At 38.1% G+C, this 14,483-nt stretch overlaps 1 protein-coding gene across 1 annotated transcript; it reads left to right on the top strand.

Annotated features, from left to right (window-relative positions):
- The first annotated feature begins 428 nt into the window (after positions 1-428).
- LOC143470542 (arf-GAP with GTPase, ANK repeat and PH domain-containing protein 1-like) lies at positions 429-14,221 on the top strand. The gene is made up of 16 exons (XM_076968745.1): positions 429-2,350; positions 3,167-3,273; positions 3,362-3,420; positions 7,453-7,626; positions 8,161-8,302; positions 8,549-8,683; positions 9,570-9,731; positions 10,173-10,264; positions 10,770-10,958; positions 11,116-11,227; positions 11,717-11,871; positions 12,228-12,393; positions 12,576-12,785; positions 12,965-13,060; positions 13,261-13,334; positions 13,466-14,221. The coding sequence occupies exons 1-16, from the start codon at positions 2,292-2,294 to the stop codon at positions 13,682-13,684; spliced, it is 2,151 nt and encodes a 716-aa protein (XP_076824860.1). The 5' UTR covers positions 429-2,291; the 3' UTR covers positions 13,685-14,221.
- The last annotated feature ends 262 nt before the right edge of the window (positions 14,222-14,483 follow it).

Genomic DNA, 14,483 nt, shown 5'->3' with positions numbered 1-14,483 from the left:
AGTTCGGTAAATTATGGCTGTAGAGTGTAGACGAATTGTTGTTTTAGCCAAACTTTGGTACAGTATAAATGGCAATTCTATGTATAGATTACATGTGTGTCAGCATGTTTACTTCAGTTAGTGCGGTATGGCAGCATAGCCTGTATTTATCCTAAAGGTTTCATTTCATTCCAATACCTTAAAAAATGTGTTAGCCAAATTTTTAATGTATTTAGGGTTACAATGGCATGTCTTAGGCTGGTTGTTTTTACTAGGTAACATTTGGTAAACAATTTCTCAATGTTTATGAAGCAGCACGCCTCAGCTTTAATCTGTAAACCGTTGCTAGCGTACAACAACGCATTTACACAGGAAGTAATTATATTTATTATATGGCGGATACTTGGGTAATTGATTTGTCAGTAATCAATTAAGATCGCAGCATGTCACTCATGTGTGATTATTGTAATGCAGTGAGAATTAACTTCCCAACTGTCAGTCTGGGAAATTGGTAAAAAAGTGGGGTAATTTTACTTGGCATATGAAATAATGAATATGATAATGACACCATAATGAATATTTAGATAACTACTATTTAAAGTTTATTATGGTTCACCAATAAATTGCAGGAAAAGTAACTTATACTGAGCTACTTGAATTGCATAGTGCTGTCCCACTTAAATTTCTGTTAGTTGTTTACCTGCCTGCCTGCAATAGCCTACAATCACTTTTGTTTTAGATCAAATTGGCAATCGTTTGTGCAAAACAAAAAATGAGCTACGGATTAGAAACATGTTGTGTATAATGCACTGAACTATGATAGAAATCCCCTTGCATTGTAGCGTGCAAAGAAAGCAGGATGCAGTAGAAAGTTAGTGTATTGCAAAGTTAACAACTTACATGATGCGTTGCTATAACGGGATGGTTAAAATATAAAACGTGCATCATTTGATATTGCTGTATGTGAAACTTGCTTTTTGGATCGAACAGTTCTTGGAATTTTGACCATGTGGTGACCGTTGCAAAAGATTGGTAAAAGAGTAGTGCGGTATGGTATGATAATGTTTATCTTTGGACTGAGGAAAGTTTTTGTACGACTTAAACTCGTATATGTGAATGATTAAATGCGTTATTTGGCTACACTCAATATTTTTAAACATTGGAACCCGCATTGTGATGGTTAAGTCAGCATTTTGTACATATATTTGCTTCACCAGCTAGCAATCAGAAATGTATTATGAAAAATTTTACATGTCCCCAACCGAAGTCATTTGTTTATTTTATAAACACAATGCACATTAGTTGACCATTGTTTTAACTTATGCTTTAAACTATGAGTAAGTTCTCCTTATCGCTGGTGATTTATCATTTACTTATATAGATATTTCATTTATGCAAGAATAGATGTTAGTTAATAATTTGTCGTAGAACTTAATGACACAGTATGTATAAATGCAGTTTTGCTAATTCAGTATATTATATAACTATATTATTGCATTCGCTTCTATTAACAGTTGTGGTTTATAACAATCACACTTTTTTCTGTTCTTAAATGTTTACTTTCGTAGGAGAATCAATACAACTTTACGACATAGTATTCTAACAAGCTCGCTACCACATAAATACGGAAACGGAGCGATATTCTTGTCTCTTGGTCGACACTTGTCCAGCGTTGACTTAGAAAGCAGTTTGCACCTTTCAGCTATTTTTGGCTTCCAGTGGCACAAGTTCTCAGTGTGCATGGTTGGCCATTGTTCCACTGGCTGTCAGTGATATGCCCTACTGCCCAACAAAGGAACTGTTGTCGTTTTTAAGCCATGTTTTTGGTGACGACAGCTCACAATAGTGTGAACTTTTCAGTGTTAGTTTTGGTGCAATACAGTCTACTTTCTATGGTGATACATTCCGTTCATTTTAAGTCTGTTAGCTTTTGAATTGAAGTAACATGTGGCTTGCCTGCTGGTGAAGGAATCTGAAGTTTTGAAGTTATGTTCGACGCTTGACTTGTTTATATAAGACAGGGAGTTAGAGAATCTATTTTAGCAAACTTGTGTTTCTTTTACAGTAAATTTTAATTATATCATCTGTCATGCTCACGGTGGCATGTTTTAACTGCTGTCGGAAACAGTTGTTCACACACAACATGGTTCAAAATTACTCCAATTCAATTACATGTGTTTTTTAGGGTTATCAAGTGTTTGGTAACATTTATAAATGCCACTTTAACTGTAATGTGTTATCTTTACTTGCTTTAAGTTTTGACTCGAAAAGAGTTGATAGCAGGCCGTGGAGAATGAAGAAGGTTTAAAATTATGAGTAACTACAAACAAGAACTGAGTAACTCCACATCGATTCGACAAGAAATACAAAGGTAAAAGTGTGTTTTGCTGTTAACATTATGACATATACCCACAAAGGCTACAATGACAAGTACCACTTAAAAACACTCCCCTCTTGGCTTGCATATTAACATTGAAAGAATAAGGCTGGGGCTTGGCAACATGAAGACTAAAAAAATTTTCGAAATTGTGAACAAGACTTAAAATTTGTGTCCAAGTATGTTGCACGAAATGTACCAATGTTGTATACTAAATGTTTACTCACGCTTTGTGTGCATTCGGTAATACTGTGCTCTTAAATCTCGGTTTTATGTGTGTGGAAATTCATCCAGAGTTCATTCAGTTCAAATGGCTAAATGCATCAGTTTAAGTGTTAAGTTTCTTAATAGGCACTTGATTATGGTGATTGCCTGTATAAACACTCACCCACCCTTGTGACTTGTCTTCAATAGCTATTGATTTAATCTCGAAGCACATAGTTCACTTTGTTCAGTCTTTTTTTGCAAAACCTTAATACTTGTACTTAACAACTAAATTTATGTTCTCAAAAACATTATACTGTATTTTTTACACAGATTTTGTCCCTTGTTTAAATTATTGATGAACCGTTAGCAGCAATTACATTAGCAATTGTTGATTTTAAACTCAAACATATAAAAAGTTAGTTAATTATATAAACACTAAATAGTAATGAGCTTATAACAGTGCAAGGGAAAAGCACATACGATTCTCACAGAAATATGTTCTTGACAAAGACTATTATTATAAATCTAAGTTTTGTATTTGAATATGATATTATCATGCAAACTGTCATGGCACAACAAAGGACTGGGAATAATGAATTACAGGTTTGAAGGCGTCCACCCTAGCATATACGCAGTGTATGAACTTCTCGACAGCATAGAAGATATTGACCTGCAAAATCAAATACGGGATCACATCATCAGTGTAGAAGGTGAGGATTCGAGTCAATAGCACTAATGGAAGATGAGGACATATCTTATGCCATATTTCAAAGACCAAAAATGATTTATCTCCTACAGATTCCTTTGTAAACAGCCAAGAGTGGACCCTCAGTAAATCGGTTCCGGAAATCAGATTGGTGAGTAAACTCGACTTTCAGTGAGCTAAACTGCTAAAGCTCTACAGCAGCTTTATGTTAACCAACGTGTAAAAAGCTTTCGCCATACCTATTCGAAGCTTAGTAGTGTAGCAAACGGCAAGCTTCTAAAACGTATTTTGCTGTGTTTATTTAATTAACCGCGTCCGCAATAGTTTGGCCTCGAATGTTTTTTTGGCTTTCAACGAATTGTGTGTATTATTACAATGGACTTCCGACATCGTGGCTGTGTTTAAGATAAAATACCAAGTTACTGCTCATACTTTACACTCTGTAAATATGTTTCCAGTATCCTGTGTAAATTAACTTGTGGCATTGGGCTGTAAATCATGTTTTACTGCGCTTGTTGAAAGACGGTTTTGTGATTGGTAATGAACCGTTTTCTCTGATTAGACTTTGCGTGACAGTAGTATATTTATGGTTGACGCTTTAGTTTGTAAATGTATATTTTACTCGAACCCAATTTTATGCCAAACGTGTCCGAATTACACAAATCACTATATGTAATGTATTTGTAGGCGCCCAAAAACTTTGTGTGATTTTTGCAACGCATCACCAAGGGCAATATGAAATTAGCCCATATTCATCAAGTTACATTTGCAACATGAATTCAGTCTTCAGTCATTTGCAATACTAAACATCCAGCTCAACTAGTTAGCTTAAAAATGTCAGCGCCAACAGGACAAAAATCGATAGCAACGCTCGTACAATTAGTTACACTTTTACCTTTATCTTATTAATTATTAAAAAGGACGTCCTGTTATCCACGCACTTGCTTATCGACTGGCGGGCGCTTTCTTATCGCTTTTTTGCGAACATTGGCTTTGGCTTTGACCAGATTAGTGAACATACGGTGGGCGGAGCACCCAAATTTTAACGAAACGTCTTAGGTTTCTTTGCCGTTTGCTGGGGTTCGGATAACCCGAATTGACGAATTTCCGTCACGGAATCGTCTCTGACTCGTCTTCCTTCGTTGCTGCATGACAAACCTACACCATCGATGTCATTTTTTTTGTTTACAGCCAGAGTTGAGTTTCTTTGCGCAAAAATACACGGTGGGTGACGGCGTTTCGGAGAAAGTCACTTTTTCGCACAACACCGTCGTGAAGTGTTTCAAGTGAAAAGAAACGATTTTTAGCTGTACCAGCTAATGCCCTTGTTGACGCACTTGAAAAATCTACGTTAAAAACCGCGCCATGCATAATCGTTCGGGATTTTTTTTACAAAAGACGCAATTGCACTACAGTTGTTTTTTTTTACAACTGTTACTGGTTTTTAAGCCTACTTCATTCAGACGGCAAAGCATTGGACGTCACGCCATTTGCGTAATTTGATAGCGCCAGGACCCACGGTTGTATATGGTTGTCTACTCTAGCTCTAGTTATTGGAAAATCCAGACTGCCTTGATGTCAATTAAAACCCATTTTAAAAATTACTGCGCCAAATCGGCTCGCGGGGAACGAAGATATCGAGTCTTGAAATGGGCAGTTGAAATTTTTTCAACATTTTAATCACAGCGCAATGTGTTCGTAGATTTGGCAGCTGATTTCAATGGTATTTAACGTGATAAGAATTAAATGTTGATGTTACTCAAGGTTGGGAAAAATGTCACGAATGCCTTTGATTTTTGAGTAGGGTGTTATCAAGAATTGGGCTGTTGCTAAATTAGTTATCGATAAATGGTCGTTAACTATTTTAGCAACAGTTATCGACAGTTTTTTTGCGGTGTGAAACTTATCGAACTTCATCACTGCGCAGATGCCATCGTTGAACAAATCTCACGTTCCGCCAGACTTAGCTTAGCGCCAGTATGAGAAGGTGGTAATCTTTGTTTTATGACGTCACAACGTTAAAGCACACCAGTGAGTCACGTGCAAATCGTAAACAAATCAAATTTTCACCAAATTACGGTCAGGCCGTCCTAGTCACGACGTTTAGTCCGGAAAGTAAATATTCGGTGATTCGGACCCGTAAATTAGCGATTGTTTGCCGTGTTTTTTTTGGTGCGCTGTTCCTATTGTGTGCTGTCTGATGTCACAGTATATTTTCATATGTGTGTTTTCAATCCTCTCCATCATTCGCTGTGCTGTCGTGTAATGAGGTTACGTCATATCAAGAGATGACGTAATTTTCTTGGTGCCGCAGAAACGGGGGAATAGTGAAATAAACGGGACAAACACTAATATCAACCATCGTTTCTCGACACGTTGTTTTGCAAAGGAATTTTAGTACAAGTTTAGTAATTGCTATAGAAGCCCCACGCAGTAATAACCAGCTTTGTTAAATCAATATAAAACAAGTACTTTGTCCGCTAATTACGGGGATACGCGTTTCATTTTAAACAGAATGATTTAGCGTGGGGTTAATTTTATATTTAGATAGCTCAAACCGAGCTTAATAAAATTCAGCAAATGCTAATTTGAAATAGTTCTTTTGTGACGTAAGGGTTTTTTTTCACCTACCGCTATGGGCAGACTGACTCCCATAATAATGAAAAATGTTTCGTTTCCTTCCTATTTCATTGTGACGTGTGTTTCACCACTTCAAACACGCGCCGGTATGTCCAGCTAGACAGCACTGCCCCTATTTGATGATTAGATCATCGATTACAAACGCTTGAAGAATATCGATTATGACTTAATTGAAATAACGTCGAACGAACCCTTGCATCCCGTGATTGTGGCTTGGTTTTGGGAAAGGTTCCTTGCGTGGCAAATCGAAGTCAACACGCGCGAGTTTTGTGAAATTCGACTAAATGCTTTTGAGTTTGCAATATCGTTGCAATTCTTGTATCGTTTTGCATTGTTTAAATGTTTAGTGAGTATGCTATGCACACGAAGTTATCGCTATCCCTGTGCTCAAACAAACAACGTAACGGTAATTGTTGCATTTGTTATGATACAACCTGGCACACCATATACCGTTATTCGTGATGAAGATGCAATCATCGACGTGTTGTGTGTGTTTCAGTTATATTGTTCGGTTTGAGTCTTCTGCGGTGAACGTTCAATCGATCATACATGGAAGTTTTTATTTTACCGATTACGTGACTGATTCATGCAAGGTTACGTCAAATAACTTTATTAGGAAGTTGCAATTGCATTAACGTCCCACTGACGTGCAAAAAATCGTTAAAATTGCTAGGTTTCGTTGTCTTACTACGTCACACAACTCGACAACATCTATCCGGCGGCATTTTACCAAACTTAAGTGATTTTCCCTAGTAAAGCTTTGTATAATTGTTAATGGGATCTCACCTTATAAAGTTTTGAGCGCCAAACTTTATTTACGGTACGCCTATCCCAATTCTAATGTTTTCACCATATAACAACACAAATACCGCATAACCAACACGTTTTACGAGATACAGAAACTATTTTTGTCATCCGTTCCCGATTTGAACGCACTTGTTTGTCTTGGCATCAGTGATAAAACGCTGTTTGTCTTCGTCCAGCATTATTTGCAGTTTTTGTTTGTCATACAACGTTCTGGTTAACACAATTATTAAGTGTGCGCCACACAGGCTGTCAACAAAGCCAGCAGGATAGTAGATGATTTTCTGCAGAATTTCTAACACCCATTTTTTTTTCATCCTGTCGCCACCTAACAAAAAAAAACATTCAGTTGTTGATATTTTTTGCTCCGAACTGTGACTGTGCACCGTTTTTTTTTTTTTCTGTCGCCAGCTGTTTTCCGAAATTTTCTGTTTAGTGAATACTTTGTGGTTTTGGGAGGGGTTAGTTTTGACATAATTGACTTACAGCGCATACCTCGTCCTGCAATGTTGCAATTCTTGAAATTGTTTAGTATTTTCTTCAGCTTGTGGGAAGTCCGGGATTGAATGCTTTAACGTTTGTAGTGTCTTGTTCAGACGATGACAATAGGAAAGTGTCTTTAATAAGTATTGCGTAGACACTCCAACCTCACTTAGTGCAGCAGACAGTTAATAAACGCAATTACATGAGGCAAACCCCAACCAGTTTCTTGAGTAAGACAACGTTTTCCACTTTACAGGGCATTCTAGGGAGCATCTCAAGCGGAAAATCAGCTTTGGTGCATCGCTATCTCACCGGGTCCTACGTTCGAGAAGAGTCGCCAGAAGGGGGAAGATTCAAAAAAGAGATTGTGGTCGACGGTCAAAGTAACTTGCTTCTTGTACGCGACGAAGGTGGACCCCCTGAAATTCAGGTGCATTTTTTTAACATTCTGAACACACGAATTGTAGCGTTTTGACTTGCGAAAATATTGTTTTGCTTTTTATGTTTTTCTATTTGTCAGTAGTTTGAATGAACGTGGTAGTTTTATGTCTGTACCAGCATCATCTTTTAAGCGCAATTGGTTTTATTTATTTCCAGGCTCTGATAAAATTGTCAATCGTTTAAGTAAAAAATGTATGAAAAGTGAAAAGTAAACATCCCAAATCATTTTGACGATTTCACCATCTGGCGCATATATGCATACCATGACAACATCCCATAAGGGCTCCTGCAAAAATGCAAATTTTAGGCTTGTTGTTTTAAAGTGGTTGTCTTTAAAATGCATAACATTGCATTGTATCGTACCGCGCGTGCTTCGATGTATTTTCATATGATATGCATATGTTGATTAGCTTGTAACTCCATTTCAACTTCATCATTTTCTGAACTTAACATTTTTCCATAAATGTCATCTCTGTTTGTTGTTCAGTCCAGTCACAGCACCGAAATGTTTTGCATTCTACAGTTTTCCTCATGGGTGGATGGAATAATCTTTGTGTTCAGTCTGAGCGATGAGGCGTCATTCCATTCCATCTACAACTACTATCGAAGGCTGGTGCAATATCGGAATGTATCTAATGTGCCACTGGTATTAGTAGGTACTCAAGGTAATTATGAACGCTAGCATGTGCGACATTTGTACAGACTGTGCCGATAAAACTTTCGGATGTTTATTGTACAGTTATGTTGTGAGTTTAATGAAACAGTCAAATACAGCACGGTTGGTAACAATACAGATAGGTTTAAACATTAGACTTCAAAAATGCTGTATTAGGTTTGGTAATTTTCACTACCAGATATCACTGCTTAAGAAACAACATCTGATTATTCTAGTAAACTGTTGTCTGTTTCAGATTCTATTACGCCCGACAACCCGCGATCAATTCCCGGGGACAGAGCAAAAAAACTTGCCAGTGATTTGAAGGGTTGTTTGTATTATGAGACATGTGCTACCTATGGGCTCAATGTTGACAGGGTCTTTCATGATGGTACGTGTAGCGCAATGACTTCCAATTTTCTATTACTATTAGCACCTATTATATTTTCATTCAGCGAATTTACGTCCGGCATTGAATGTGTGGAATATATTGGCACGTTTCACTGCAATAGCATTGCATTTTTCGTTTGTGAACTTTTTAAGCTACCCTAAAAGAATAAACGCCAGGTTGCCGAAGTCAAATTACATCGTTTCGTTGGGCAGTTCCCCCTAAGGGGACATAATATCCATAATGAGTTGGTAGAAAACTCGAACAAGTGCGAATATCGCTGATGTCAGCTGTGGCAAGACATCGAAAGTGTATAATCTTGCTTCTATATTGAGCAAGCAATTGTACTGTTAACCCCAGCATAGAATGCCAGACCAAACGTATATCGAATTACTTTGCCGCACGTGCAATATTTGCAAGTGCTTCCGGCATGCTTATTCAAGTACATATGTTCATGTTTCAGTGCCGAGTCCTCGGCTACGTTGCGTAATGCTAGTATGCCCGGGAACATTTGCAAATCTTTACTAGTGCTTAAAAGATGCCAAAATAGGTTTTGTTGTAAATCATGTCTTAATGCTGTTGGATTTGAGTCCATGTTGTAAATACTTCGATACCAGTTCACTTGAGCTATTGTCTCGCGTGTTTGTATTGGCGCCAATACCCTTATTACCTTAATCAACTGTGTTTGCTTTAGATTGCTATGTCACGCATAATGTCCAATGTGCATTCTGTAGTTTTCTACGCCAAGGCATGAATGAATACTTTAATGCATTGAATTGCTGAATTTAACACTTACAGGTTATTGGTGTCGTGTAACATTACCGCCATGCCTTTCTCAATTTGTCTTCCACGTAATTCTCGTCTTATTCGATCTTGTTTATTCTTCCAGTCGCGCAGAAGATTTCGCTCATGAGACGTAAACTGGATTTCATGTCCAATAACCACGTACTGGGTAATTCGAGTCACCTACAACGTTCAGTGAGCACATCAGCTTTCAACGAGCAGAGCTGCACTGCGTCGCCTGTTAACGGACATGCAAAGTCGCTCCACGGTAAATAAAATGCCCTACAGTATTTTCCCAAACTAGTATTATTGTATTTTCACGAATGTTCAGTATCACGTTATTCCTATTGTCAGTGATTTGACTTGAACGGTCATTTACTTTCCATAGCATTGTGGTGTAATTTGTTTATATTAAATGAGCAATGCTCGTATGTTATCTCTTGCGGAATGTAAAATACATGTTGTTTAGTTCGAACATTTAAGCCACGCGAGCTTAATTCATACAAATGCCCCCAAGACAAATGATGTCATTCACTTCTACAGATATTTTATATTAGTTGATCAGATTATTTTCGGAAATGCCCAAACCACTGGTGCATTGACGGTCTATCTCAAAGACAATCTATATATAAAAACTTAGAAAACTATATGCAGTTATTCATATTCATAAGCAGGCGAATAACTTGTTTTAAATCTGCGTTCTTGGCAGGCGGCGAGAGTACAAGTAGCTTATCCCTGGCCGGGCTTCTTACACCAACTCCCTTAAGGAAAAGTTCTCGGAGGAAATCAAACTTGTTTTCAGTGAGTTTTACTTGTCATCTCGTAAATCCCAGTCGCTAATCCGCCTTCTACTGTTTCAAGAGACTTTTAATTGTGATTTGACCAGTAGTGCTTGGTTAACTCTCTGTGGAATAATTTTAAATTAGACTTGGTATCGGCACAGTTATTCTGCTGGTAGATCTGCAGTAGTTGTTGCACATGTTATGTAAACAGCAAATATCGATTTTTGCAACATAAAATGTACATGCATAGTGGTTAGAGTACGTATATTGCACAAGCAAATACAGAGAAATTCGTGCATTGCATGGCTCCAAATTCAATGTAAAATCGTTCGCCAAAAGCAAACGACACAACAAGCTGTCTTGAAAACTTTGCCAAAACTTTGCACTTTTGCCATGACCACTTCATATAACAACTGTTGCATTGCATTCAATACGTCACAATGCAAACAAGGCACCACGGTGAAAAGCCTGAACTGTGAAAACTTCCGACTAGAATCCTAAACTAACATGTGCCAAATTTGTAGACTCGAAAGGTTACCGACTCGGAGGAAAAAAGGCGGTTCAACGAGTTCGGTTTTGGCCGGAATATTCCGGTTAAACAGGGCTGGTTACTGAAGAGGACTTCGAAAGCAAAAATATCCAACAAGGAGTGGAAAAAGAAATATGTTGCCTTAGAGGACGATGGGAAAATTACTTACTACAGTTCAATGCATGTAAGTACACAGAGAATGACATCTGCAAATTTCTCCCGTTGTAACGACTAAATCGCTAAAGCATTAATCCACCGCCGATCTCAACTGCTGCAGTGCATGCACTCGGGACCACCGTCTTTATTTGAACTGTTTTTAAAGATCAACTTTATTTCTTTAGGACTACAGGGAAAACATCCATAAGAAGAGTTTAGCCGTCGTGAGGACGACAATCAAAGTCCCCAGCAGACATCCTTCGTTTAGATCGTCCCCGGCATCGAAATCAAATAACGGTAATTAGTCAATATTCAAGCAAATGTTTATCGGTATTGACATGGGCGTGAACAAGTGCAATTTAGTTTCTTTTTGATGTGCCAATGGTAGAATTTTGTTACCAATCTGGCCTGATATTAGGTTGCAAATTAATTCAGAATCGAAATTAAAGTATTCAAAAGTATTTGGGAGTTTGCGAAATCATACAACATTACGCTAGTTTTCTATAAACTTACCTACTTATAAACAAAGTCACTGAAGCAGCGCCATCTAGGCAACTACCATAGTTCAATTGAAAATAAATTTCGTGACTTTGTATAAATATCATCATTGACGTGATGCTTTAAATATAACGATAGTGAAACCAATCCTGTTTTAAAGAGAAAGTATTTGGTAGTTAGAAAAACAAACTTGTATTATGCTGACGTTTATCACTATCATTATCATAAGCAATTCACGCGTGCATAGCTACTTTCGGAAATCTTTACGAAATCTACATCTAATTGCAGTCGAGGAAAACCTCGAATTTCACCTGATATCAATGGATGGGGCATCGTGGCATTTTCTATCATCGTGCGCAGACGAACGGGACGAATGGGTGACCGCTATTGAGAAACAGATTATGCTTGGACTGCAAAACAACTCGCCTTATAAGAGAAATACGGTGAGACGTTTTAAATATTGAAATAAGGTCAGTTGCTTCAAACCCGGTCGTCTAGGCTTGGTTCCTTATACTCGAAAATCAATTCATCATTAATAAAGGTCATTGGATAAGAATAAACTCGATCGAATTGGCGACGAAATTTAGCTTGTTGTAAACATTTCAATACATTCTACAATCATTACTTAAAAGATATAGCAAGTTGCGCATTCATACTTTTAAGTCTCCTTATATTACATGGAAACGTTCTTCTGGAAAGTGACTTTAAAAATGAAACATTCTTTTGTTAACGGTAAAAAGAAGAAAAACTTTCATGTCATTTGACTTACGCTGAACAAATGTCATTGACTTTTATACAGCCGAGCGAAAAGCGATTAAGCGAGGTGGCGGGCAACTCCGCTTGTGTGGATTGTGGCGCCGTGGACCCAACCTGGGCCTCGTTGAACCTGGGTTGCTTGATGTGTATTGAGTGTTCGGGGATTCACCGGAACCTCGGGACTCATTTATCGCGGGTTCGATCCCTAGGTGAGTTGGTGAAACCTGAAAGTTTTCCAGTAAAAATTTCCCTGAATTGTATTAAAATGTAAAACCATTTTGTTATTTAAGTGTTGTTTTCTGGTCCTGATGTCATTTTCTTGAGCAATAATATTTCTATTAAACTATTCCCACATTATGGTTTTATTTACGTCATCTTGTGTTCGTGTTAGAACTTGACGATCTGTCGCCAGAGTGCGCTGCTGTCCTTGAAAAAGTAGGTAATCTGACCTGTAATTCGATATGGGAGGGCGCCCTCCCACAATCACGTGCCAAACCCATGTCGTCTTCCAGCAGAGAGGAGAGAGAATTATTCATCCGTGACAAGTACGAGAAAAAAGTCTTCCTGACGTCACTTCCTGCCAAATTCAACGCCGATCGTAGTAAGTTACTCGCAAATGGTTTTTGATGTTCTCTTAAGGAAAAGATTACAAAGATAATCCATTATTTTAATTAGAGAAAGTATGTTATGTTAAATTTAATGACGATGAACTGGCGATAAAAGCTAATTGTCGTCATCCACTTCTGCAGGTCGCAATAACATCTTTCACTCCTGTTACAGGCTCTTCGTTATGTTATGCGATTGCGGACGCAAACTACCAACTTATCATGCATATGCTTGCCCATATAACCCGCGATGATCTGAACAAACCAGTTGGTAGGTTTAGTTTGCAGTTAATAGGACCAGGGGCCGAAACGTTCTCTCAAAATTTATTCTTCTGCAAGTGTGCAACTACAGCAGAAAATTAACAGTTAGCTTTTGAAAGTTGCGGTCACCAAAATCAAATTTAAAAAAACTCTGGATAGGACTTAGATACCGCTAGGGAAATAGTTGTTGATGTCTTTTGTTATTTGCAGGACCAGAACGTCAGACGCCCTTGCACGTTGCAAGCTCGATCGGGGACTTAGCCGCTGTACAACTGTTATTATGGGTAAGTGATGTATTTGTGAAGACAACTAACGTGTTCTAGACGAACATGTATTAAAGACGGAAACCTTCACCGCCGTTATTTTGATTTTTCTTCTCGGCAGTTTTCATTACAAAATTTTTTGTCATTTTCAGCTTCGCGCCAATCCAACCGTCAGAGATGCACACGGGGAATCCCCGATGTCTCTAGCCGAGCAAAATTGCCACAAAGAGTGTTACAGGCTTTTAACTGCCAACAAGGCTTCCTATGACAGCTCCGATGAGCTTTTACCTCAAAACTGCCGCGATGACGTCACCAACAATGACGTTTCGTCACGACCGCACATGAACTACATGTACACCAGTGCGATATGACGCGCAGTGAATGTATTTGCGTTAGACGTTAATTTGTTTCTCAGTTCTGATTTAGAAGACCATAACTTTGTAGAGATGAAATTACCTATCCACTGATTTACATTATACAGTATTCCTTATGGTGCTTTTCAGAGCAGCTGTAACGTTGTTTACTCTTTTTAACCAATTGCCACCATTTAAAATATCAGAGAAAATAGCCATAAGCGAACTGGTTAAACTGGTCATTAAAAATGCAGTAGTAATTACTCTTCCATGACTATTAGCTGAAACTTACGAAATAGACGTTAGGTCCATACCCGCTCTGGGGACATTCCCCATTTACGTACTCGTGTTAGTTTCCACAATTTTGTTGCAATGTTTCTTCAAAGTCTAATTACAGTATTTTGCATTGTGATCGCCACAGTGGTGCTGCCGTTTCGTGTAAGATGTGGTGTACGTTTTTCTTGTTTCCACATTGCTATTTATTTCATTTTTGTCACGTGATTTTAAGACCTTGTGTATATTTGATGCAGTAAATACGATATCGTCGTTGAAGAATTTTGTGTCGGTCATTTAGCGATGACACGCTTTCCGTGTTGGACTGGTATCAGTGTAGGGGTAACTTGAAAAAAGACAAAATATGTACAAAGATTTAATTACCAATACAACCCCTCACATCAGCCGAAATGGCTACAGCATCAGCAAGGCTTTTCATATCACTACATTGCTGTCAAGAATTACGTTATTACAAGGTTGATGATCCTTGTTTCGTCACTTTGACGTGCGGTGATAGTGTAGTTGCACCTCAGGCGAGAGTTTC

This window comes from Clavelina lepadiformis, chromosome 9, assembly GCF_947623445.1.
Source record: "Clavelina lepadiformis chromosome 9, kaClaLepa1.1, whole genome shotgun sequence".
Classification (NCBI taxonomy): domain Eukaryota; kingdom Metazoa; phylum Chordata; class Ascidiacea; order Aplousobranchia; family Clavelinidae; genus Clavelina; species Clavelina lepadiformis.
The sequence above is the reverse complement of the archived record's forward strand: the minus strand, read 5'-3'. Positions and strand labels throughout refer to the sequence as shown.